At 44.1% G+C, this 27,701-nt stretch overlaps 1 protein-coding gene across 1 annotated transcript in view; it reads right to left on the bottom strand.

The window, feature by feature from the left end:
• Nucleotides 1-12,888: 12,888 nt before the first annotated feature.
• Nucleotides 12,889-27,701, bottom strand: part of LOC308058067 (uncharacterized protein) — a 39,914-nt gene continuing 25,101 nt past the window's right edge. Inside the window, 9 exon segments of the mRNA XM_080412077.1 lie at nucleotides 12,889-15,922; nucleotides 16,627-16,862; nucleotides 17,563-17,844; nucleotides 19,528-19,831; nucleotides 20,248-20,360; nucleotides 21,047-22,000; nucleotides 23,243-23,389; nucleotides 23,848-24,028; nucleotides 26,191-26,404. Coding sequence (XP_080268203.1) covers nucleotides 15,544-15,922; nucleotides 16,627-16,862; nucleotides 17,563-17,844; nucleotides 19,528-19,831; nucleotides 20,248-20,360; nucleotides 21,047-22,000; nucleotides 23,243-23,389; nucleotides 23,848-24,028; nucleotides 26,191-26,404 — 2,810 coding nt within the window. The 3' untranslated portion in view covers nucleotides 12,889-15,543.

Raw genomic sequence — 27,701 nt, 5'->3', positions numbered from 1 at the left:
AACCTACCTGTGTGCAGATGAATGCTGTGACGTTTCTGTGAAGCGGCCAGAGTTGCAGGTGGCATATGGCAAGAACCTGCAGTATTTGCACTGATGGAACATGCAGGTGACGTAGTGCCCTCAGATACAGGGGACAGATTGTCAAAATTGCATTTAAAACAACATGCATGCAGAAGACCAGTAAAAAACATGCAACAGTGAAAACCTATTTACAACCATTTCAAACCCATTCACAGCATTTCCAATGAATATAACCGGTTCTCGCCAAGTGCCACTTAAATACCACTTCATCTATACCATTTCATGCACACAGACCAGGTTTGGGGGGGTTCTGTTCTGCAGCAAGTTGCAGTGCCGAGCAGAAGCCAGGGCAGGAAGCGATTATGGCTAAAGAGACGATGCTGATTGAAAGTGTGTGATGCTGCAGAGGAAATGTAACACCCTAGAACCTCAGCTAGTCTGGACATAGATTTCAAAACCAGGGCACATTAAGATGTAAACAGTCAATAGGACCGGGGCCCACCTTTCTCCTAACAATCAGGTCATTAGCAGTAGGAGTGTGCAGAATGATTTCCATGATTAAACTGCAAGTGCAAAATGCATGGAAGTGCGTGCTCATCAACGCTGAGCGGAAACGGCCTTGCTTTTTGCCATGTTTCTTCTCCTGCTTGTTCTAATTCAACCTGGATACAAGAGTCAGGCATAAGGGCAGCTTACGTCTAACAAGTGCAAAGAGGCCTTTGAAAAGGCTTAAGATTCTTCTGTGTAACTATACTGGGGAAGCATTGTGAAGAATTGTGCTTCTGATTTTCAAGGTCGCTTCCCCGAAAAGTCATCAGCTCGCATTCAATTAAAATTGCCAGGATCTGAGTGGAAAGTGTCTCTGATGAGAAATGGAACAGAATTCAAATATTTGGTAGAGTTAGCTATTGTTATAATGTAAGTGATGGTTGTTATATGGGTGAAGGGGACAGCTTCCTTTTTATCTAGAGGTTAACATCTGGCGTAGTTTGTAGTATCCATTCAGTAATTTTGAGTGTTATCTAACTTCTGATTCCACCATTTTTTAGAAGTCTGGTCAGTGTAGAAAGCAGTAAGAAAGACAAACTTCAACCTGGGAGCCCTTACTTTTTTTTTTTTTTTTTTTTTTTTTTTGTAAGATGTGTATGATGCTCTACAATCACATTGTGTATGTCAGCAGTTTTGCTTTTCTGCAAAGTGCACGTGCCAGCAGAATTGCTCATAGCTGAAAGGGAATTGCCAGGCTACCCTACTGCTAATGCCATGCTTCAACACACAGATGTACCCAGGGCAATGCCCTTCATCACCCTGGGCCTTTAAGCAGCTGAGCGTTATTTATGAAAGCACTGAAGTTTCCCTGCACTCTTCCATGTACCATCTGAGCCATAGTAACTTATTAAAGTGAAAAACTTCTAGAATGACAAAGGTTCTACTACAGCACCAAGAAAGGCTTAATCAGTGAAGATAATCTAGACATAAGGACGTTTAGGTAAATTGCAAAGGCCAGTGATCCATCGTTTTCCCCCTGCACTTCTGGTACATACTTTTCTCCTGTTTGCTCCTGTCTGTATGCCCGTAACATCGACACATCTTGTCTTCCATGTCCAAAATGAAAGCTGGTCTTTCTCACAGTGGCTCGGGCCCCTCATAGGACAGATGGCAAAATACAGGTGCAGGATTTTGTTGCAGGGATGAAGCTGGAATGTAAAACAGCCAGTCATTTATAAGGCGAAGATTAAATTCAGCCCATGTTCAAAGCAATTTTTTCCTTGCCCCCAAATAGATGAGCCAAAAAATCCCCCACGTATGTCCTTTTCTTGATGGGACAAAGCTCAGCGCCATTGTGGATGCCAAGAAACAAACCAGGTTTTAAATCCCAGCTTCTCTGAGATATTGATGTATTTCTGGGAAGTAGCCCTGCAACTCCTGAAAATTAGAGGGCAGCACAAAACAGAGTTTATGAACAGTAAATACAAAGACACATTGTTGATGAGATTGCTCTGAAGAATTATGTGGAAAAGGGAGCTGGAATGGGCCTGTGTGATTTAGGATACCTTGGTAAATAATTTCTACTGTGGCTACCTGGTTGCTGTGAGAGGACTGTTAGCTTTGTACAGGGTTATTTTTGCCTGGATGCTCCAGAAATAGGTAAGCATGATGCTGTTTCATGAAGAGCCATTAAAGAGGAGCATTTGAGCTGGGTAAGAACTGTCTATTCATTCCTGCAACAGGGAACGCAGTTTTATGCACAGGATTTTGATAATACAGCCGGAGGTTAAAAGGGAACTTTCTCTAAGGCTATGGCCAATTGGCACTTCACCAGCAAGAAGGTGACTGGCAGTAGTATTCGTGTAGATGCCACGCGTGTTTATAGATGTGAAGGAAGCTTGCTTGTTTGTTTGTTTGTAAAGGTGCCTGGAGCTCCATTCTACATGAAGGTATTGCTGTAGACATCTGGGGGTGGGCCTGTGAGGTGGGAGCAGAACTTGTACTCAGTTTCTACAAATAGAACAGAATTTGCAAGGAAGATAAAAAGTGAATATTGTCCTTGTTGTTTGTGATACACAGCTGTGCTCAAAAGGCCCAACTAGTGTGTGGTCCAGATTATCCTGAATAAAACATGGACTGTGCTGCTTGTCTTCCTAACAGTCACTGTCCTTGTTGTGCTTATAGCAGTGATTAATAGTAATAACTAATCATTAATAATTCATCATAGTTAATAGGTAGCACAATGATCAGCTATCACAGTAACCTCAGTTAAAGTAGCGCTTATGCTTAGGGAGAGGCGGTACTACCAATGAAAAGCAATTTGCAAATTCAAGGTTGACTGTGTCAAGAAAGACAATTATAAAATCAACTTCATTTGCAGGTGCAAAGAGCCAACACCATCTGCTACTGGCAATATGTAACCAGTGTGATGGATAGGAAAGAAACCAAAGCTCACGTTAGAGAAAAAGCTCCACTAATAGGCATAGTTGAAGAGATGTGGTTTGGTAGTGGGAAACATCTCTTGGCATGCTGGTTGTTCAAAGTCTCATACATTTCTGCCTTGCTTAAGAAAGGCATCCTTTGTCTGAACTCCTTGCTCTGGAGTGCAAGGAACACTGGCAGTGGGGTGCAGGGAGAAGCTGAAATTCCCTTGGTCACATGCGATTTGCCTGCACTGTTTGCATTGTACAGACAAAATGAAAAAAACCCAAAACAACCAGCCCTCAGCATGCCCTCGCTGTGTGCGAATAGCGCGTGGTCAGGTACTACGACGCTAGGTAACTGGTCCAGACGCTTAGACAGAAATTATGCAAGATAGACACCTGCACAGAAGATCAGTTCCCTGTTTTATGGAACACGATACAGCTCAGCTTCAGCATAGTGAGCTCGGGTATTGCCAGATGTGTTAGCAGCACGTCCTGGTTTCAGCTGGGATGGCGTTAATTACCTTCTTAGGGGCTAGCGCAGTGCTGTCTTTTGGCTTTGGTGTGAGGCACTGCAGTTCCTCAGGCCTCGCTAGCAAAAGGGCTGGAGGGGCGCAAGGGCTGGGGAGGGGAGACTGCCAGGTCTGCTGACCCGAACCAACCGCAGAGGTGTTCCATGCCATGGGACGGCACGCCTGCTCTCTGTGTACCTGGGGGCTGGCTGGGCAGGGGGCTTGTTGCCTGGGGACTGGCTGGGCATCAGCCGGTGGGCGGCCAGCAGCTGCGTTGTGCACCACCTGCTCCTTTCTTCCTTTCCCTCTCCCTTTTCATTATAACTATTATTGTCACTGTTGTTGCTATTCTTCCATTTTTATTCTGTTTCAATTATTAAATTGTTCTTACCTCAGCCTTTGAGTTTTGCGTTCCTTTCCAGCTCTCCCCATCCCTCTGGCTGAGGGGGGAGCGAGCGAGCGGCTGCGTGGCACTGGGTTACCAGCCGGGGTTAAACCACGACACTGCACCACTTGCAGGGTAGCGGGGGCTGTTTCCAACAAGCAGCAAGGAGCAGCCACCCACATTTGAGAGCAGGTTTCTCACTGGCAACCAGAAAACAGACACGTCATCGCTGCAGTGAATGACTGGACTGGGCTTTCCCTCGCTGCTGTGCTCGATGTTAACGCTGGTTTGCCCAGCAGCCAGTAACCTCCGCTTCTCGCTGGGAGCCAGCAGTAAAGCAGCATTTACCACTGGCTTTTCTAGGCACACAGAACGTGCAGCTGCTTTGTTTTTAGTCACAAGTGCTTTATCTCTATACCCAGGGAAGTGTGGCGAGGGGTACCTCTGAGGTAAAGGCAGGATGAAAACAGGACACAGGCGGTCAGCATGCTTACAGGGTACCAGAGTTATGTTCCCTCTGCAGAGCATCAGTGGAGCGGAGTGGCAGCGATCAGCAATGAATTATAAGCAAAAGCCTGGATGTTTCAGAGGTCAGGACTCACTGGGAAGACATACTAGTGCTGCAGCAGGACTACTCAACCACTACTCTGCCAATGAGTAACTGAAAAACTAATGTTTTGTAGCAACAATTCAACATGGTATTTTGAAGACAGCAAAACCTGGGAAACTCCTGACACATTTGCTCATGAGGAAAAAGCAACTGGCAGAATAAGATTTTCTGAAACAGAGTTGTTTATTCCATACAACTGATTGCAAAGATCTGCAACCTGCTTGTAGCTACTGACCCCAAAGGGTTTCTAAGGTACCTGAGCAAAGAAATCAAGAAACACGCTTGCTTTCTTCTTTGGAAAGAGATCAGGAAGTTCCTGAACCTGAACTTGACTGTTCGGGCACAAGCCAGAGAAAGCCTTGCTAAAGTCAAGGTAAGCAACACGCACTGCTCTTCCTCTGTCCACTCAGTTACTCACACATCACTAGAGAGGTACCAGGTCAGTGCGGCATGATTTCACCCTTTGCAAACCCATGCTGACTCCTCCCTACCAACTTATTGTCCCCAGCATCTTTGGAAACAGCTCCCAGAGTACGTGCTCCGCCACCTTCCCAGGCAGCACGGTGAGGCTGCAGTTCCCAGCTCCTCGGTCTTGCCCTTCTTGAAGATGGGACAGACATTCCCTGTCTTCCAGGCCTCAGAGCCTCCCCCAAGTGCCATGCCCTCTCCTGCTTCATCAGGAGTGTCCCCACAGTGACACTGGGGATGGACTTTCGAGTGCAGGAATTGCCTGGACTTCTCTGTACCCCCTCACGCCTCATCATAACTGCTATCAATGCCGGTTATGGCAGATGCCAACACCGAATTTCTGTTCTGCTGCTCCACCAGCCAAGAGCTCTCCCCTCTCACTAAGAGCTGGCAGCAGAGAGCGGTGAGGAAACTTGAGCACAGGTCACGTCTGAGTTTATCACAGTGACTGACAACACAACGTCAAGATGTTCTGTCCCTGCTTCCTCTGTGGAGAGACACTAGAAAGTAGCAAAAGCTGAACTTCTCTTTGACCACTCCGGTGCAGGCTGGAGAAATTTCGTTACACCTTTTTCCTCTGCAGGGGATCAAAACCTGTGGGATTTCCCAGCGTTTCACGGCCACCAGAAGCTCACCTGCTACCTTCTGCCCAAACCACAAGGAGGATTGCTCTAAAATACAGGGAAAGTCTGGGAACTGATCTTAACACAATTGTGGAGAAGGACATACACACATGCTGGCCTTTTGCCTGGCCTCCAGGACAGGCTGAAGGCGCAGCGGTGAACAGAGCTGAAAGGAGCAGAGCGCTCTGGAGAGCTGTACGGTTAGGGAAAGGGGTAGAAAGCGATGTCAAGAAGGGAAACGATAAAACAAAGACATATATTAGATGACAAGGTTTATTAAATTTCAAACAGAGTATCTGGAATTAAATACAGTATATTAACTTCACAAATATGTATTCATACAAAAAGGAACAGCGTCACAGCAACATTCATTGCTTTCCTCACTGCCTGTTAACTCAAGTCCTTGAATTAGTGGGTAAAACCCCCAAATTTTTCCAGTCTTAATTGATCTTGGAACAACCATTCTTCCTTTCCCAGAACTGGGACTTTGTTCTATCATCTTCTGATCACTACTGACTTCTGTGGACAGGAAATGACAATGTAGATCTTCAGTAACAGGTAACTCCCTGAAAGAAGTAAACCTGCTTCTTTTATTGACACAAATGTCCCAGAACACTGGCTACCATCTGGGCTACAGCCACCACATCATCAGCTGCTAGCAGCAACAAAAAGATTGGCTGTCCTATCATACAAGGTTTGGAAAGTACTGAGGAGACTGGAAGTTAATATTTTAACATTCATTTTTCCCGCACATGAAGTGTTTCAGGTACAGCACAGCTGCTGATGTAGTAACTGGGGATGTCTACAGCTGCAGCGACCTTTAATACAAACCCCAAGATGAATACCGTGAGGGGCCATGGGCACAAACTGAAACACAGAGGGTCGGGGCTGAACATCAGGAAATGCTTCTTTCCGATCAGGGTGACTGGGCACTGGCACAGGCTGCCCATGGAGGCTCCATCCTGGGAGATACTCAAAAGCTAGCATGGTCCTGGGCAACCAGCTCTGGGTGGTCTTCCCTGAGCAGGGGAGCTAGAACGGATGACCTCCAGAGGTCCCTTCCAACCTCACCCGCTCTGTGGTTCTGTGATCCAAAACAAACATACCAAACCCACCACATAACTCTCTTGGCACTGCTACACACTCACAGTAATGTTAAACCTAAGGCGCATAAGGTGACAGCAACGTAAAGTGCCCTGTCCTCCAGCATGACCACTGGTAAAGATTTCACTTTATCGGCAGAAACAGTCACGGCATCTGGACTGAAGCAGCAGGCTCAAATCACATCAAACGATGTCCTAAGCATTAAAGCAACACTGGAAACATTAAAAACACATAGGGTGAAAGGATTAAGCAGAACAAAGGGAATGCTTTCGTTAAAACACAGAACATCAGTGGAGAAAAAATAAAGCTTCTACGTTGATAAGAAACATTCTGACAATTCTGTCACGCTCAAGAATCAAGGTGAGTCATTCTGCTAGTCAGAAAAAAACAGGTGTGCTTCTTATGGTGAGTGCAAAATAAAACACCTATGCATCAATAAACCAACAGGCAAGTGCAATGTGCTTGACATCCATTTAATAGAATTCACATTCGGACTGCAATAAACACATTTGCACATCTGAACTGTGGGATGAGAAACTATAGACGCGCTATGTAAACAAAATCCTTTCCGGAGCTTTTTCCCCAGCATTTTGTTCAAATCAGGTAATTTTTGGTTAAAACATCGCGGTACTCCTGTACTGCCCTGCAAAGGGGATCCTGGTCAACGTGGATACTTTTTGAAGATCCATCGGAAAATACCATGGGAGAAGCTCCAGCAGATCCAGCTTCAAGTTCAGCAGTGGCTAGGGAGAAGAGAAACAAGATTCCGGTGTTGCTTTTACACTAGACAGGGCCAAATCAGTCACTATGAAAACATCATGGATAACTGGAGAGACTATAATCCAGAAAGAGATTTAAAAACTTCCAAGGGATCGTAACAATCAAAGGGCTACGCACAAAGGAAGAAACAATCTTTTTCCACATTTGCTTACCAGTCAACAGTATTTCTAAAGCCAGTGAAAGAAATTCTATAGGCTACACAGCGAACGTCTTCAGGGAATCCACAAATGACTCCTGCTTACACCAGTGCTAAACTGAGCCCCCCTGCAGATCTCTCAAACCTCCAGTATCTGTTTTCCTTGAATGTTCAAAGCAGTGATTTATTGGAACTCTACTCCTAAAAACCAGCTTCTGCCTTCTCTGTGACAAACTTAAAAAGAATCCGCCGGTGAAAACGCAAACACCTTTGCAGTGCAGTCAGGCCAGGACAAGTCTCCTAGCCTGGCACTTTCTTTGAGGGGCGTCTTTGTAACTCACCCTGGCAAAACCCTCTTTCCTCCACAAAAACACATACTCAATGACAGCAAGCCCACCTTTCCTGTTCTTCTCCAGCCACGTTTTTCAGACAAGGTCCTGAAACCAAACGCACTCTATGACACCTAGCAGATGCACAGTCAGGTTCAAAATGCACACGGATGAAATGCAACGGCTTTGTGTCCATTCGGACACATGGAACGAGCTGTGAAGCTACAGCTGAACACTCTCTGTATTACTAAAAGCATGCAGGAACAGAAGGAAATTCTCGCAGGGGCCACCTGCTTTGAAATAGCACCAGTCACTGCAAAGCAAAGCAGTGACTCTGGAGGAACGACTACCCTGAAACAGGTGGAATTCCTCTTTCGACACCTGGCCTCATATTATAGAGCATGTTTCATGCTATGTGTTAAAAGCATTCAACTCATCTTATGTTTGCCCAAGTGCTACGAAATGATCTTTTCCCAAAGAAAGGGTATCTTTCGTATCACTGATTACATTTTTCTTGCTTATTCAAAAAAGACTGCAACATATAAGCTACAAATACAAGCAATGAATAAGAAACGGCAAAAAACCAAGGTCCAACAGCAGAGAAGTGCACGGTATGATTTAGTGCGGAATGCAACTGATGCACATGGAAGAAGCAGTGATGGCTGAAGTCTATAAACGTCTTCTCTCGGGGCTTCTTTTACGTTTGACGTTTGTGCTCAAGGATTCACTCTAGAAAAACGTGACTTCAGCTTACGCCAAGTGCACCCGTGTAGAGGAAGTGGGTTAGTTTTCTCTGCACTTGTCTTTTTCAGGCAACTGCATAACATTCTACACAATCTTTTGGTAAGCTGGAAGTTTTCACATTCAAGTCTAAACTGCAAAGCTAGCAGAAAAACCTCCCTTTGCTTAGCACAGGAACTTCACAGCTTTCAAGCCATTATGTTCAAGAGTCAGGAACACTCCTCTTTTTCCTTAAAAATGCCCCTAACATAGTGACACATTACCTTGTTTAAGTTCTTTAGCGATTTTTTCATCTAGTTCCTGCCATACCTAGAATTATACAGAAAATACAGTTAATATTTTAACAGTTACGTTTTTCTAATATTAAACTTCTAAACCATTCTTAAAAACCACACATAATGAGAGAAAACCTAAAAACATCATTCCAAATAGACACATCTTGGTTTGGGGTTTGATTTCTACTGAAGAGAAACTTTTGGTCAGTCGGGCTGCAGCTGCCTCATTGCTCAGCAACGTTAACAAAACAATTTGTAACTCACCAGCTGGATTATTACTGGGCATTTAACAAAATACACAGGAAGAAAGCAAGAAAGCCTAGCGCAGTTATTGCAGTGAAGGTATGGCTGAAGTTTATCATCAAACACACGAACAGAATGTCAGCTACATGCCGAGATAGGTACAAATGCCACCCACAGGGACAAATCAGCCAGTTGAGGCTGGCTTCTGCAACTTCACAGAGAGAAGAGCTGCACCAGCAGCTGCTGCAGGATTGACATACACCATTTGTATAGAAAAAAGCGTGTGCCAATATTCTTCTTTTCTCCACCTTAAGATGGGAAATTGAAAGAGCTCCTACAGATGATGCCAAAACTTCTTTATTGTTATTGCAAATACCACGACACGCATTTATAAAAACATAAAAGCACACACAATTTTTTCTTGCAAACTGTGTACTAAGAAAAGATAACCACAGCTACAGCTTCTACGCAGCGAGTGCTGTGGGGTTTATTATGTAGCTGGAATCAGCCTGGATCACTACAAAGAAGCACTTACGCCTCTTCTCCCCTAGAAAGTGGGTATTGTTACCAATTAAGTTATTCTCACTTATGATTCTGCCTTCAGAAGCCTTCACAAGAAGGAATCACATCTCTTAATTTAAGAGTCACAGTGCAAGCGCTATATGCTGCTGTTTACATTTGATGATACCTGCTACTCCTACATTTTTTCCATCAAATTTGTGACACGCAGAAGTGAATTTCAAAACACGTATCATACAGCTTCCAGGGCTACGATGGCCATGAAGATGCTGCAGGGCTTGGACCTCATGAGCTATATATATGGAGAGGCTGAGAGCTGCAACTGTTTCTTTACTGGAGAACAGGAAAGCTCAGCGGGACCTTATCTATGTGTATAAATACCTGGTGGGGGGAGTACAGAAGATGGAGCCAGACTCTTCTCAGCAGTGCCAAGCAAAAGAACAAGAGGAATAGGCACAAATCCAGATAGAGGAAATTTTAACACAAGGATTTTTACAATTATTATTTTTAAAAAAATTGTAAGCATGGACAGACACTGGAACAGGTTGCCAGAAAAGGTTGTGGAGTGTCCATCCTTGGAGATGTATAACACTTGGCTGACAGAACAGTGAGAAACCTGCTGTGGCTGACCCTGCTTTGAGCAGGGGTGACGTTGGACTAGATCATCTCTAGAGGCCCCTTCCCCTCACTCATTCTGCGACTCTCTTGATTTTAGTACTGAATTCCTGGGGGAAGGAGCATTTATTTTATGAAATGAGCAGACCCACCTAGCAGCATAACAACAACAAGAAGAACGGAAACACTGCACAGGGTACTCAACAGGACAGAGAGAGCAAGAGCCTCAGGAAGGAAACCACTCTGCTTACCCTCACAAGAGGAGCAGTAACAGGCAGTAACTGCAAGGGTCAAAGGAGCGGGGCTGTAAACCAGCGAAGCGGAGGGAAGGGCTCTCTCTCCAGGAACACAGGGATAGCTGGGACCACATTCACTAGATCCTGCAGGAGAAGCACCACTCTGTGATACTTCATTGAAATACTCTGTGCCAACAGAGCTGCATGAACAATGGAAAAGGACCCCCCAAATCTCTAATTGTTTTCAAGCAGGTACAAGCAGAAGCAAAATTCCGGGGAGAAAGGACCCCCTAACTCCTGAGACGAGACACAGGTAACAGAAAAAAGCAGGAAAACTAATGCCTAGACCAAAATACGGCCCAAACCCAGGACCAATCCCAAGCAAAGACGTAGTAGTTAGTGGTGTTAGAAGAAACCACTTTCCCTGGTTTCCTGAGTCTTCACAATGACTAGAAGGTCCACAGGACCCTCTGCAACATGTACAAATCAATCAAGAGAAGAAAAAGGTCTTGTTTTCCTCTTCTTCATTCCATCGATGTCTTTGTGATTCTCATCCATGTCTGAGGGAAGAGAAATAGGTGGAAATAAAGCCAACACACTGATTTCTGAAAAGGGAATGAATGAAGAGCCAGGCAAAATACACCTCCGAGGACCTTAACTTGCCTCCACTTTTCTCCTTCCCCCCAAACCCCTGGGAAAGGCATCACAGCTGAGTGTCCCAAACCTCCTGAGCAGGCACTTCTCACCTCACTGCACATCTCTTCAGGCGGTAACACACCAGGTGTTCATTTGCAGCAGGCACCTTCTCAACAGTTCTTTTTCAGAAAGTGGTGTTGACTTACTACTTATCCACACAGGCTGCTTTAGCACAGAGTAAGCTGGATCCTGTAAGACTCCGTAAAATGATGCTCCGAGTCTGGAGTACCAGTACTGTGCTGAAGTTGAGTTCCTAGACACAACTGCTGCGACCACCAAGAACTTTTTGTATATCAGAAGTGGCAAGGAGGGTAAACCAGCCTACTCCTAGAGCTCAAAGTTCCATCATAACAGATTAAATCCATAGACTATCATCTCACAGATGGTTAACTACCACAGAAGCCACTGCATTACATCTCACAGATGGTTAACTACCACAGAAGCCACTGCATTACATCTCACAGATGGTTAACTACCACAGAAGCCACTGCATTACATCTCACAGATGGTTAACTACCACAGAAGCCACTGCATTACATCTCACAGATGGTTAACTACCACAGAAGCCACTGCATTACATCTCACAGATGGTTAACTACCACAGAAGCCACTGCATTACAAATACATAAAGCAGAGAAGTTCCCTGCAGCAGTCATTCTTTCACTTGGACAAACTAAAGTTCAAAATATGCGCAGTGTTAGGAAAATGTGAATACATCAGTAAGTTTTAATCAAAACCTAACAGCATAAACAGACAACATTTCCAGTATAAAATACCATCCCAACATTAAACAATGCTGCCTGCAAACCTTGCCATGTATCTGGCTGCAGAGAAGAGAGACGGACAGATTTTTGATGAAGGAGCTGAAGAAGAAAGAAAAACAGCCTGAAGTTCACAGGTCTTCAGTGAGAAACAAGAACGTGGCCTACATGTAAATGAAGCAAGTAAAAAAGCTAACAACAAAGACTGCTACAAGAGTGCAGAAAGCCAAATCAGAAATGGAACAGAAATTGGAAGATGAAGTAGGAAGCAGACATTTCCCTACCCACATTAAACTGGTTTCACTTATCCACTGATTCACCCTGGTTGCAGAGTTCACTGTTCTTGTCTGTCAAGACACCCATGTTCATTTTCACCAGCCTTTGGCACAGCTGTTAGGATTTAAGCTTGACATTTGTTAAACCTAACAACAGGACTCCAGTCCCAAAACCTCCTTGCAGCACTTGCAGGAGACATTCCTTGCCTTAGTCTATGGACTAAGGGAGCAGGTCTGAAATACTGAATTGCTAGTTGCTACGGTCACTGTCTAATTACATGCACAGAATTTGTCAAGTACTTGTAATTTATTCCACATTACTGAAGCTCTAATACAAATAAAAACCACCAAAAAAACCCAAAGACATTGCATGTGATCGGGATTCTACTGGTTAATAAGCTTGTGCCAATATGAACTTTTTTTGTATTTTTAAAGATCCTTTTGCACTTCAAGGTTATTCATTTCTGTAGCGTATATATTTGATAAAGGGGAAGGGGCTATACTGTAATGGAACACATTTCTTTATGCTTTTTTAAGAATAACACGCTCATTTTTTGCTGAACTTGTGATATGACCATCTTCAACATGTACGGCTCTATGTGTAATCACTGATAGTCATGCTTAATGTTTAGGAAAACAGTGCAATCTTTCAAGCCTTTAAACACCAAATTCCTTAGTTAAGTCTAAAGGAGAAACTGTGTCCACTTGCTAGTGAAGCACTCCTTCCTCTTGTCAGCATCATTTACCAGGGTTTTTTCCAACAGCTGCAGGACCAATGAATACCATCATTTTGAATAATAGCAGTGTGAACTATTTTCACCTCTTTGCCCCTGAAGCTATTTCAAAGCTTCTGCACAAACGAAATTCACACAAACATCTTCCTCTTCAGAATGGCTGGCATGTTCCCTACTTCCAATAGCCCTTCTCACCTTGAGGAAGCTACTACAAGGAACACCAAACCTGCAGAGAGCTTTGACTAAAAAAAGAAGCCTCAAAGGACTGCCTGAGGCACACTGCAATTTCAGCTTCTTAACTCCCTGTCATTTAGAGCTTCAGTGGCAGAAACATGTGTCATCTCCAGCCAAGGCAGCACTGCGCATCCTGAATTTAAAGGCAAGGCAAATTCTGTAGAAAGGAACCAGGTTAGTGGGAAAACAAAACTGAGGCATAACTGAAGTAAACAGTGAAGTGAAGAAAAGGCTTAGAGTCAGAGAAATTCTTCTGTTTTGAAACAGTCTGGTGAACAGACAGAATACCAGGCAGCACAACCAGCAAAGCATTTCAAAACAGACTAAAACTATAATCTCTGATTTCTTCCCTCATGCTCCAACTTGCCTCCTGAATGGCATGGGACTCCTGCGGAAATGACAGCACAGACTGTGCATCTGGTGATTTTGCATTTGGAAACTGATTGAGATTTGCCACCCGTTATTGTATGCAGAGGGATACATGCAGTTTTTCCCTTTTGTTACTTCCTGACTTCAAAGTCTTACGTTCCAATTCAATCCTCTTTTCTCAGATGCATGTTATGCACATGACATACTGCACCCGACTGAGAACAATTAAGCCCGCAGTTCTAAGTGAAATACTCACCTAGTCCTCCAGCAACTACTGCACCTCTGAGAACTCAGTTCCTTTCTTCTGAAGGACTCCAGAGAAGACCAGGTTTTAAGACTTCCCTGAATACACTGAACGTCAGGTGACTTGAGGCTACAAGCAGTGCCACTACAATTAGTCTCAGTTGTTCCCTAACTGGTGATTACAGGAAGAAACATCATAAAGAGATGTGCAGCTGGATTTAGTAACAGGGAGGTTATTCTTTTTCTCCTGTTTCTTCTTCAAAAAAAGAAACCACAACTGTTAAACCCTTTTCTTTTAAACTAGGACAGCTTTTTTCCTAGAAGTGGGATGGTTTCCTCCTTTGCCTTTTTCTTCTTGTAACATCTCGCTCCCATCTCTCTCTCTTTTTCCCCTGCCCTCACGTGCTCCCTGCTCCCTGTCCCTCTTGTTCCCTTGTCCTGGCTTTCTCCTTACTTCAGTTTTGTAGTGGATCCCTGAATTTCGCCTCCTTTCTGCTGCTTGCGTGCAGAATATTCCCTGCAGGTGGTACAGTACTAATTGCCTCCCATGTTCTTTATGCAGCGTTATGTCCACCCCTCTGACACAAAAAACACATTCGCAACGATACAGAAAAGTTCATCTCTTAACTGCCGCTGCTACGCACTACCTACACACCACTTTGTCCATTTTTGTTTTGTTGTTTGGTTTGGTTTTTTCTTTTTCTTAAGCCAGGCACAGTATGCAGACATGTTATTTAAATGGATTCTTTCCAGTGTAGGTGGGACCACCGAACCGAGATAGACTTAAAAGTGAGTGAATGCTTCTCACATCCATTCAACAACAGAATACGCGAGGGACAGACACTGACTGAACAGGCAAGCTTGCCCATGCCTCAGTCCTATGCTAGGTGGGAAACGGATTACAACGACTGACATCTGGTTTCCAACTCTCATGATATCACGTTTACCATTCTGTGAGGGATGTGCTATCATGCTGACTGCTAATTACAGGGCACACTTTGACCAGAGGTACGCAGAGGCTGCAGCTTTTGTACAAAATCAGAAAGCTCTGTAGACTTCCTGAGGAGCAGTTACATATAACACCACATAGCAGGACCCACAAAATCAAATGCCTCCTATGCACAGCATACGTCCCGCACTCAAGTGAGAAGTTACGTGTCCTGTTCATACCATCCTAGTTTTGAAGCATCCCTTTGTTGGTATTGTACTAAAACAAGTTCCGGTGAAGAAACTGCTAGCATGAACATCAGTGAAGCAGGAAAAGGTGTCTCAAAGAAAGATGTCTGATGGGATTTTGCACTCATCATAAAGTTCGCTGTTTTAAAAAAGGTCATCCACAGAATGGCTTGGGTTGGAAGGGACCTTAAAGATCATCCAGTTCCAACCCCCCTCCCATGGGCAGGGACACCTTCCACTAGACCGGGTTGCTCCAAGCCCCACCCAGCCTGGCCTTGAGCACTGCCAGGGATGGGGCATCAGCACTAAATTTTACTGAAGAGCTTCTCTGGCAGCTTCCTATGCCACAGTATTCTTCATCACAGTTTCTCTTGCAAAAGAATGTTGTTACGCAGTCCGTCATTTAGATCTCAGTATTTTTTGGTCTTTGAGCACTTCTGGAAATTTGTATAACCCTGATGACCAAAAGTCTTCGTTTCTACCGCGTAGTTGTGTACTGTTTTGATGAGTAATTTGGTTTAGCATATTAGAGCATATGGTTTGGAACTAGAAATGGATTCTAACTTTAGACTGAAAAGCACAACCTTGCTTACAGATACTCTTCAACACTAGTTGAGAACAGTATTTAAAAACGCTTACCTTAGCCACATAGGCTTCAACTCTGTTTCTTGATGGTAACGTATTCACGGTCGGGGTTAGGAAGCTTCCTGCTAGATTTAGACTTCTATTCAGTGCCGGACTGTTGCTAATATGTCCCAGTTCAGTTGAATACAGAACTGGACCACTGACAGTGCTGCTTGCAATTAAAGGTTTGCTTCTATGGCACTCCTGAAGGAGCTTAGCGTTGGCTTCTGCTAGTCTCTCATTAGCTCTGAAACATTCAGAAGCATACAAAGAATTATCTTTGGTAATAACACTTCCGCAAAGTTACCCTCCAGGTCTTTGATTATTATCTGACTTCTGAAAGTGGAAGGGATCAAGAGAGTCCAAAAAAATCTCCATAACTGGATCTGGGGTTTTTTTGGAGAGCCTATTTCTAAGTAGTCACTCTACCTGCAAGAAGCAGCAACAGTTAACCAATACTTTGGGCTTCTCAGCATTAAGGCCTCAAAGCAGTCTGTGCACACCGTGTGTTTACATAGCTCTTCCTGAAAGGTACATCACCTGCATAAGAACTCTGGGCTACCCTTCCTTTCCCAAAGAAAGCTGAAACCTATAACATGCGGCTAAAATGGAAGCCAAAAGATTTTTGTTGTTCTTCTTCATAGCATCAAATGCCGTTCTCTGAAGGGCCTATCCTTATTCAAGCAGTAAAGGACATGACATTATCTTTTCTGCCATACTTAGAGTAAGAAGAGGAGATTAGAGACTGGAAAAAAGGCTGCCTGGTAAAACAAACTCAACTTCAAAAATATCCTATTAACGCCCATGATCGGTGCTGTTACTGCTGGAACACTGAAGAGAAATGAAGATAGTTCCAAAGAACAGGGGGGAACCTTAAGGTACTTTCATCACAAATATGCTATCTTATGCATAATGCTGACCAGATGTAGAAAAGGTATTTAATGAAGAAAACTGCTTGAGGAAAAAGTAGTATCTTATTATCACCCCAAAAGAGCAGGGACTTACCTTTCCAGGTTTTTTGCTAGGCATCTTCCATTTTTAACTTCCTCCAGGTACAGGTCTTTGTACTTTTCCGCTTCTGCCTGTGCGGATTCTTTTTGAAAAATACTGTCTCGTTGGGTATTTTTTATCCTGTCCAATTCACGTTCGAGGTCTCCAATTCTGTGTTCTAGCTGGTTTGTCAGCAAAGCATGACGACTGGCTCTGATTTGTTCTAATCTGTCCTGGGAGGCTGCCTGCATCTGAAGTAGATACACACTTTCAACCACCGCAAAGAAAAAGAGAACTCTCCTCGCCAGTCAATTGCGTGTGCCCAGTTTCAAGGGCCCAGCTCTATTCAGCGAGGCAACTGTGCCTCCTCACTGCCATCAGCGACCAGGGCAGAACCCTGGAACTACCACACCAAATGATTCTTTTCATTCAGAAAGAACCCCCATCTTAGCACTATTACTCATCAAAGCTACTGATGGAAGAACACTATCTCTGTAGGACAGGGCATAGCATTCCTCAAAGAAATCATGGAGATGCCGCACCCCCAGCCCCCACCCTGCAGCTTTGGTGACTTCTTTTCTGAGCGTTGCCCCTTGTGCAATGACTAAGGAAGATGTGTATGGCTGGCTGTGACAACTCTTAAGTTGCAATACCCATTCAAGGATAAACAATGACAACAAGACCTAAACAATGAGAACAAGACCAGTGGGCAGTGATACCCCTCCAAGAACTGCAAAATGAAAACCTACCTTGGGCAAGTATTTGATTCAGGGCCTGCAGGCACACTGCACGCACATGAAAGCATCTTGCCCAACCATATTCCCTTCTCCCACTGCCCTTCAGGAAAAACAGAAGTACAGCGTAACACATGGAATCAGGCACCACCACCCCCCCTAAAAATGACAACCAAAACAGAAGTCTATAACAGACACACATAAGAAATTAACTTACCTGCAAAAACAGATTGACTTCTTGCAGGTTTTGCCTTATTTCTTGTGCAGCTCGTTCTTCCACCTCTCTTTTGTATTGTTCTATTTGGCTGCGATCCACCATGTTAGTCTCCATATAGTGTTTGAGATTAGCCACCTCTTCTTTCAGCTGGCTTTTGCTCTTTTCCAGTTTTTCATGGCTCCCACGCATGGTGGGCAACTCCTCTCGCAAATCATGATTTTCTGCTTCTAGCTGCATGCCTTTTTTAGACTCTATCTCCAGCTGCTGGGAAAGTTCGTCAACCTGTAGACAGGAAAGGGGAAAAAACAGGGAACTCAGAGGGATCTAAAATTAGTCAAATCTGTGAAAATTGGTAAAGGAGCTGGCCATCAACACTGTATTTACCATCTGCTGATTCAGTGTTAAAACAAAAGCGAAACCAGGCTCTTCTTTTAAAACAAGAACAGCTTTCACATAATTTCTGACAGCATTCCTCAGGTTCCCATCCTTCCTCAGTTCTGCAGTGGGTCACAGACCAAGAGGTACCAAACCAGCGGCATTACACCCGCAGGGCTAGGCTGAAAAGCACTAGGGCTATTCTTCTGCGAGATGTTCATACGATCATAGGAAATCAAACACACCCATACCCAGTTACATCACAGCCACATTCTGGTTTCATCAGAAAAAAGCCCCATGTATCATGCTTCAGAGGAACTGTCACATGCTGTCACACGGTCAAAGCTTCGTCACAGAACAGACAAGACAAGAAACGGATACCCTTTCCTTCCATTACACTAATAGATCTGGAAATAGTGGTTCAGAACACCGCTTTTGCAGCACTGGTGGCAGAAGACAGTCTCTTTAGGTCAAAGCTACGGTTTGTTTTCAAAAGATTTCCAGGAAATATCAGACTTCCCAATGGTCATTCTTTCCCCCTCCAGAAACATCCATCGTCTATACCTATTAACCATAAAACATGATATCCCATCATCTTTTGTTTTTAAAAAAGTGGGGGAAACCAGCAGAGTCAACACTTGAAAGAGTCTCTAAAATACGTAGAAACTTTACACTTATTTAAAATTGCCGAAACGTAATTCCATTCCCTGTCATTCAAAATAGCTCTTCCAACAGGAACACAAATATGCTGCTAACCTGTGAACTAAAAATGAGCCACTCTCAAGGCAGTTGACTCATTCTACAATAGTATCTTCTAAAAAGGAGCATAACTTTGAAACACAGCTACTTTAGCGACAAATGAGCGGAGAAGCAGCTAAAAGGTTCCATGCTACCAAACAGCCAGAGCAACCTCAAAAGCATTTCTGGGTCTCCAAGACCAGGAAAGACGGACTGAGTCAGCTACTAGTAAGCAATAAGTTACTGCATTCATTTTTTCCGCATCACCTCACACTGCATCGTGCCCTGGGAAGCAAAGACACCATTCCGAAAAGCAAACCCCCACCTGCCTCCTGCTCAACTCGTGCCTGAGACAGGCTTCAGGGGGTGACCTTGGGCAAGGCCAACTGCACAGAGTTGTTCCGAGTGACGGTGGCGTTACTCCCCTCTCTTCCGAGAGGGAATGCATCTGTTGGAGCCCGACGATGCTGCCACGGCCTCAAGCTGCAGCCAGGCCTGTGCTGGGCCTTCACTGCTCTCAGCCCTGGCCCTCACCCATGGACGTGACGTCCCAGTAGGACTGCAGACCTGCCCATCCCTATGGACCGGCCTGGTGATCTGCACTCTTGGAGGACTCTGCTTACTGTCCCCAGAACTGTCCCCAGAACTCTTCTGCTCTTCTTGGTGAGGGCCTGTGGGGCTGATCCCTGGCCTGTGTGGTCACAGACCCTGCCAGCCTTGCTGTGGCTCTTGCTTTGCCCTTCCTCTGCAGGACAGCCTACCCCTGATGCGCCCTCGCAGATACTGCTGTGTACATAACACTTCCATCTTTACCCCTAAGAGCTACATCAGTATTACAGTCGCCTACTACTGTGACCATAGAAGGAACATCAAAAACCAGCCAAATAATTTCAGAAATACAGCCAAGAAAACAAAAGTCAAAGTCAACAACATGAAAAGAAGTACGAAGAAAGAACAGAGGTTCCAAAAGAAAAACCACCACCACCAAAATAACCCAAACAAAGCAAAGCTCACCTTTGCTCTTAATCTGTCAGCTTCATTGACCATTTCAGAATACCCGTTCTTCATTTCTCCCTGCAAATTCAGCTGGGACAGTCCCCCTCTCGCCTCATACACCCTTAGTTTCTTCGTAGCTCTGCTCAGCAGCCTCTTCAACCTGCACAGCAAATTAGTCACAAAAACAATGAAGCAAAGAAACAAAACTGGACTTTTTCACATACTCTCATGTAAACAGCACAGACACGGCTTGCTTCATCTTTAACATGCTTGACACACCAGGAATTACCAGGAAAAACCAGTATTCCTGTGCCACATACGCTTGGAGAGTCCAGATTTCACCTGAAAAGAGGAATGAAAGACTCCCTTTTTGCCCGGAGAACTGCAGGGCAACCTGCATCTGCAGTTGTTTTGGCAGCTATTGAAAACTAGGGGCTGGTGTACAGAAGTACCTTGCAAGAACTAACACGAGGCTGGCATCTGCTCACAGTTAGGTACACCTATTTTTTACATTACAGTTCAATAAAACATGACTTCTACGCAGGGATACCTCTTCACCACGCTAAAAAGCCGTACCTCTTACAGTCTTTCTGCAGATCGAGGTTTCTTTTCATTTCTTGGTCCAGACGTAGTTCAACTGCGTGTTTCAACTCTACCAGCTTCTTCACTTCCTTTCTTTCACTCTCGCACTTTCAAAAGAGAAAAGAAAGATGTATCACACACACAGAGCACAGGAAAAATACCTACGTACAGTCTGTGCATCTGGCGCTCTCCACAGAGAAGCTGCCGGACGTCTCTATCCGGTAGCCACGTTCCACAGAATGCCACGGGACAGAATTCCTGAGGATATCCCATCCCTTCAGGTTTCACATCAAACAGAACAATACGTAACTACAGAAACAGATGCCCTCGCTGAAGCAAAGGCCATCCTCTTCTAGACAAAAAGGTGGAAAAGATGCTGGAGAACACTTTTGGCAGTGCCTCTGCTCACAGTAGGGATTACGTAGGTATGCACTTCATGGGACAACACTGACCCATCTAAAGCTTTCATGGGATCTTCCACCAACCAGCAGGCAGGGGCTTGTGGAGGAATCTGATCTTTTGGAGTTCTTCAACATTTTATGAACTAAGTAAGAAGAATCACCTTTCTTGATCAAAGCTTAGACTTGGATACCTTTTTTCTGCTCTCTGCTTAGATCTGAGGACTAACATCCCGTTTGCCAAAACCTTCCGCAATTCCGAGAGAAACATAACAAACCAGAACAAATCAGTATTCTTCGGTCCCATGCACATAACATACCAGGTACACTGTAGAAACAAAATAATTTCAAGAATGGACAAACTTTAAGTTGTTCTTTCTAAGCATATCCTTTACCTCTCTTTCTACTTTGTCAGTCTCGTATTCGAAGACTTGTTCCCTTAAATCAGTACACTTGGCATTTAAATCCTTGTTTTGCTCTTCTATGAGATAAATTTGCTTTTCCCTATCAGCTCTGAGTTTGTTCAGAGTATCATTAAACCGGTCCTGCACATCATTCACTACTTCTTCTTTCATGATCCTCTTGCTCTGTGTATCTTCCAGCTGCTGACGCAGTAAAGGGTTTTCACTCTGGAGCTGGGCCAATCGCTCCTGCAAGGACTCCTGTTTTATTACAAGTTCGCTTACTGGATCTTTCTCAAGTTGTTGAGCACGATCACATTCCTTTGCCTGACGCTGGGCTTGACTTAATTCTTTTTGTGCCATTTCTACAAGCAAAGTTTTTTCTCTGAGGGTTTGCTCCAACTGGTGAAGCTCATTTTCTAGCCTATTAGCTTTGCTTTCAGCTTTACACAGCTGCTGAGACAAGCTCTTGTTGGCTTCTTGTGTGTCGGAGAGGTCATGATGGAGCTTGTCTTGCAAGCGATGCCATTCATCACGTTCTCTGTGAAATCTTTGTTCAGCATCCTTTTCTGATGACCGATGACGTTCAAGTTCTTGAACAGCAGCATTCAGGCGGGAATGAAATGATTTGATTTCTGTCTCTAGTCTGTCTTTGCTTTCGTTTGTCTGCTCAAGTCTGGAAGTCAGCACTGCAGATTCTGTCTTTAGTAAGTCCAGCTGTGCATTGTACTGAAGAACCGTTTGTGTTAATGCTTCCTTGTTCAGTTTAAGTTCCTTTTTGAGAGCTTCATTTTTTTCTTTCAAGGTCTTATTTTCCTCTAAAGATTTTCCTTCTTCCTCCTGGTGCCTAAGTCTTACTTGATTGATTTCTAGCCTTAGCACAGCAATCTCATCTTGTAGTAACTGATTCTTGTACAACAGATCCTTTTCTCTCTCAGTGTTGGATTCCTGAATGACAGGGAACATGAATAAAGAGCCAATTGGGAAATGAATCTACAAAAAAAACTTCAGCAATAAACTGCATTTTAACATTTCTAATACTGAAGCATGACTTCAAGGATGAAGTTTCAGGCAATAAGCTACTCTGTGAACCCACGCACATGTACAATGTACGTACACAACGGAAGTGCAACATATCCTTAAAACCTAAATGAACATCCCAAATACACAATACCCCCTTAAACCTACAACCAAATAATAAAATTATTTAAAACATCTCAAGTGTAAAGCTTTTAAAATGACAGTGCTTTCTTGTATGTGCATGCCTTTATAATATTGCCTTTAAGGTTGAATTAGTTGTGCTACAGATCTGGTAAAAACAAGGCTAGAAAGGGTATTTTCCTTCTCAAATGTCTTCTGAACACTTATCCTTTTGTGTTACTGGAAGTTAGCTATGAAACTCAATCACCCCCGGAATGCAATAGTCCTGTATATTCCCTCTTTATTATATGTTTAACTTTTTTCGACTTAAACACACTCATCCTACATTTATTGGGCAGCACAGCCAAGAACAAACAAGGCTTCCAAGCACTGCACATTCTCAGGAAATTCAGTAAACTCTTTTCAAGATCTTCCAGGCACTGCACATTCTTTAGGAAATTCTGTAAACTCTTTTCAAGATCTTTTTTAATACAGTGCTTATGATTGCTTTTTCTCCTCCAGTTACTCTAACTCATACAGAGAGTTGAATTCATTGCTGATATTCGATCATAAAATTTTAGTTATGTGGAGGTGGAAAAGAAAGGCATACTTGAAGTAAGTTCAATAAGGGAATAACTAATTTAAAAAAAAAAACAAAAAAAAAACAATGGAAACACAAACACTGTCAAACAACTTTCTTCCTGGTCAACCTTGCCATAGGTAGCTAGGTGTTTCACTGCTAGAAAGCCTAAAAAGTGATGACAAAATGTCTATGAAATGGAAAATAACAGATAGGTTAAGAAACGGTGTAAACAGTGTCTTCTATTAGTTTCCTACTTGCACAAGTAATTCAGGTACATACAGGAGTGATGCTGCTTTCCAGAACTTTTAGACATAAGAGAAAACAAGAAAGGTATTTACCCAGATAAGTTACACTGGTAAACAGTAAATAAACCATCAAGAAACAGAAAAAGTTATGTAAGATTTATTATGACTTTAAAACAAACATGGTGAAATTTAATTTATTATTAGAAAAAAAAATCTGCTTACCTCTGATTTTTTTCCTATAGATCTTCTTGTCCCTTCTTCTAGTTCCATTTGTCTCCCAAGGTGGTTGTTCAAAATTCCTTCTTGAAGGGCTCTGGCCCTCTTTTCCTGAGAGAGCTGTCTCTGTGTTTCATCACGTTCCTCTTCAACCTACAGTAATACAATAAAACTGCTTGCATCTGAAGAAAAAACAGAGCTAGCAATACATCTTCCCATTCTCCCTTGCATACTTGAAAACATTTTTGATTCCCCACCGTTATGATAATCCACCTATAAATAAATAAATTTAAATTTTCTTATGAAAATTTAAGAAGGCGAAATACAGGATGTTTTGTAGTAATTCAAAAAAACGTAAGGCTTTGCCTGAAATACAAATGAAACCTCAATTTTGAAAAAGGAAAAAAGGAATAATAAACTGCAAAGCAAAAAAAAAAAAAAAAAAAAACAGCCCAATTGTGAACCAACTGTACCCTACTGTTCTCAAAACCTGACAATTGTTATCCAATGCCTCTTCCGTGAACAAAGCGCCTCCTTCTCTAGGCATACTGGAATACAATTGAAAAGAAGCAGAAAATAAGACAAAGAGTTTAATTCATTATTTAATATACCTGTTTCAAGAGCTTTCTCAGTGTTCTTAACTCCATTTCTAAATTCCTAGAGTGTAACTCAAGTTTCTGTTTCTCCTCCATCTCTTTACAATATTGATCTTTCCTTCGGAGGTCTTCTCTCATTTTCTCACACAGCACTTCTACTCTGAGCCTCTTTTCTTCTTGTTGTTTCAAAGAACATCTGGGATTTAACGGAGGATTTGAGAAACAAAAGCACTGATATAAAAGTAGATATTCCAACATGATGAACTTGCAGAGACAACTCAAACCATAAAAAATGTTAAATGTTTTCAGAGTTCATATTTTTACTGTACTTTTCAACTTTTTAAAGAATTCTAACTTCATTCCGTTGTGCATGGTATCAGTTGTACAAGATAGAGAAAAAAAACTTTGAGTGATTTATCCGTTATTTGTAAGTTTGTATAGGGAAACACACACCGGTGTGCACACTAGAAAAATAAAATTAAAAAAACCCATCTTCATATTACAGCCATTTTGTTGAAAAAGGAGTTTGTTGTCTCATCAGATCAAAGCATCGTAAACTTACTATGGTTAGTATACATTTTCTTAGTATACTGAGCATTGCCTACATATTACGGATTCAGTGACCAGAAGTAATACTGGTGAATCAGCACGCCACTTACCTATGGCAGACCCGACAATTTTTCAGCAGCCTTCTGTAAGTCTAAAACAACTGCTGACCACAGGCAGAACAAGCAGCTTCTGTTTACTCAAGAAGGATGTCAGTGTTCAAAACCAGATTCAGAAATGCATGGGGTTTAAGCTGAATACGATTAAAAACAGTTTTAAACCTCAGTTGGATCTACCTCTGGGAGAAACTACAGCAATTTCATTTTGAAGCTGACTTACAAGGAAAGCCTTATGGAAGGTCAGCTTCTTTACCAACTGAAACAATCAGCAATGAGCACTGACATGGTAAAAAACGGTCCATGGTGTGCCCACGGTACCCAAACGAGAAAGCAGCTTTGTGTTTGATCATTATTTTGACTATTTTTTCCCATATACTCACAATAGTGGACAAAAAAAAAAAATTAAAAAAAATCAAGTGTCAACCTAAGGGAAGAACTGCCAATTGAAAGCCTGCTTTAGAAATTCCGCAAAACAAGAATCAACCACCACTAAAATCACTTGAAAGACTGACAGAAACATTTGTATTTGAATGGCGTATATTGCAAGGAGAAAGCTTTACATGTAGTTTCTAGTGTAATTTTGCAAAAAGTGTAACTTTTGAAAGTATAAATTTAACGCTGCTTGGAGAATTCACTTAGAATGAAAATACTACTTCTTTATACTTGACAGATGTTTGAGGATTTTGAACACCTGCTGAAGTCAAACCCAGGCCAAGCTGGGACCGGCCTCTCTTCCTCGTACCCCCCTCCCCCGCGCTGGGAGGCCCAACTCCCCCAGGCCCAGCTCCCGCAGCCTCCCCTCACAGGGCTGGTGCTCCTGCCCCCGGGCCAGCCCGGCATCTCCCTGCCGACCTCACACGGACTGGGCAAGATCTCCTGGGCTGGGCGGCCAAACACCGGGCCCCGGGCTCGAGACACAGCTCAGCAAGCCCTGCGGAGGGGTGGGCACTCACTGCCCCCAGTGCCCTGGCACTGCTGCCCTCCATACAGCCCAGGCCGCTGCGGGCCGCCCCAGCTGCCAGCTCACGGTGGCTCCTGCTGAGCTCGCTCTCTGCCTGGGCCGCTCCCCAGCCACGCCGTCCCACCGGGGATCACCACAAGGAGATCTCCCCTCCCAGGCCAGGGCTCTGCAGTTGTCCTTGCTGAACTGCCTACGGTGCCTGCTGGCCACCCCTGTCTGACGTGATGTCAACAGCGATGAGAAACCTCACGCCTCCGGGTCTAGCTCAGGAGTGTGGGGAAAGGGGCAATCCCAAACTTGACCTTTCCAACAAACAAACAGGTAAGCAAACAAATGCTCTAAGCTCTGGTTTGACTTGCACTGGGTGGAGTTACCAGAAATCCTAGTATTATAGGCCCACTGAAGCTGCAAGGACAAAATGAAAAAAAAAAACCACCACCCAACCATCTCTCAAATCTCTCTTATAAATCTGATTTCCCCATACACACTCTCTTGCTCTTTTCTTGCTAGAAAACAAAGTTAGAACAACATCCAGAAGACTGTACATGGAGCTGGTATCCGGACGTTTTTCCCCTCTCCCATTATCTGCTTCATAGCATAACTGGCCCACGGGATTCAAAAAACCCAAACCCAAAAGACTGGAAACTTCTCATCCTGTTGCCTGCACCATCAGTGTCTTTCGGAACAAAACCACTGACAAGATAATACATTATCAGACCACAATTTACATACTTAAGGCTTTGGATATCCCTTTTCCATTCTGCTTCTTGGTGAGCCAATACAGATTTCAAATCTTGAGTCTTCTCCGCTCTGAACTGTGACTCCTCCCTTTCATCTTCCAATTTCCTTACTTCTCTTGAGAGCGCTTTATACTGATTTTTCTGACGTTCTATTCTCTGTTCATATTCAAGAAGCATGTTTTGCATTTTCAACAAAGTAGCAGAACCTGTTTTGAGACAGAAAAGACACAAAGCTGCACAAATACTGCCCAATGTATAAGCTGTTCAATGCTTTGCTGCATTAGGTGCAGGTGGCAGGTCTCGGTAGTGGGAAGGTCCCTGTGAGAAGGAGCCAGGGGTCGTCCCGTGCTGGACATGGATGGTTTCGATGGACCCACCGCAGGGCACAGCTGAGCCTCTCAGCCGTGCTGGCAGCTCCTCAGGAAAAACAAACGTAGGAAAGGGCGAAACCACCACACGGGCAGAGAAGGGGAAAAGCATGTGAAAACCAGCCCCGCAAACGAACACCCAGGTCAGCGAAGGAGGAGGGAGAGGTGCTGCTCCAGGTGCCAGAGCAGAGATTCCCCTGCAGCCCCTGAGAGAACCATGCTGGAGCAGATACCCACAGCGCAGTGCTGCGCAGGACCCCGTGCCAGAGCAGGCGGATCCTTCCCGAAGGACCTGCGACCCATGGAGGGCCCAGGCTGGAGGAGATTTTCCCCAAAGGACTGCAGCCTGGGGGAGGACTCACACTGGAGCAGGGAAAAGGGACGAGGAAGGAGCAGCAGAGAGAAACTGCTACGTCCCGACTGCAGACCGCAGCCTCCCCGTGCTGCCTGGGGAGGTGGCGGGGAAGGAGCGCAGCAGAGCTTGAGCAGGGGGGGTGCCGACGTGTCCTTCTCAGGTTTTGGATCTTTGTTTCTCACTATCCAAATGTATTTTAATCGGTGGAGTCTGTTTGGCCAGTGACAGTCACTGGGAAGTGACAGCCCTGCCTTCACACTGACCCACAAGCTTTTTCACCCCGTTTTGTCAAGGAGGGGCAGTGGCAGCACTGGGCGGGGAGTTTGGCCTTCGGCCAAGGTTAACACTTGCCTAATGAAATTTTAGCATAGTTTAAGAGCCCTAGTAAGTGATGCTTATGTTTATATAATGCCTTGTGCATATATGCAAGCATCTTGATTTCTGTTATACATTTATTTATTTATTATTTTTAAGCAAAGCCATTATTTTGCTGTACTCTTTGTCATTAGCTGTTGAGGGGTGTGCTGGCTGTGGCTGGGATAGTGTTAATTTTCTTCACAGTCGCTGGTACGGGGCCAAGTTTTACAGCTGTGCCGCAAACAGGGTTGGTAGCACGGGGATGTGTTCCTCATGGCCCAGCAGCGCTCACACAGAGCCAAGGCCTTTTCTGCTCCTCACCCCACCCCACCAGCCAGCAGGCTGGGGGGACGCAAGGAGCCGGGCCGGGACACAGCTGGGACAGCTGACCCCAGCTGACCCAAGGGATGTGCCATGCCACGC

The sequence above is a fragment of the Falco punctatus genome (assembly GCF_963210335.1).
Source record: "Falco punctatus genome assembly, contig: scaffold_23, whole genome shotgun sequence".
Taxonomy (NCBI): domain Eukaryota; kingdom Metazoa; phylum Chordata; class Aves; order Falconiformes; family Falconidae; genus Falco; species Falco punctatus.
This window is presented reverse-complemented; position numbering and strand designations above follow the sequence as displayed.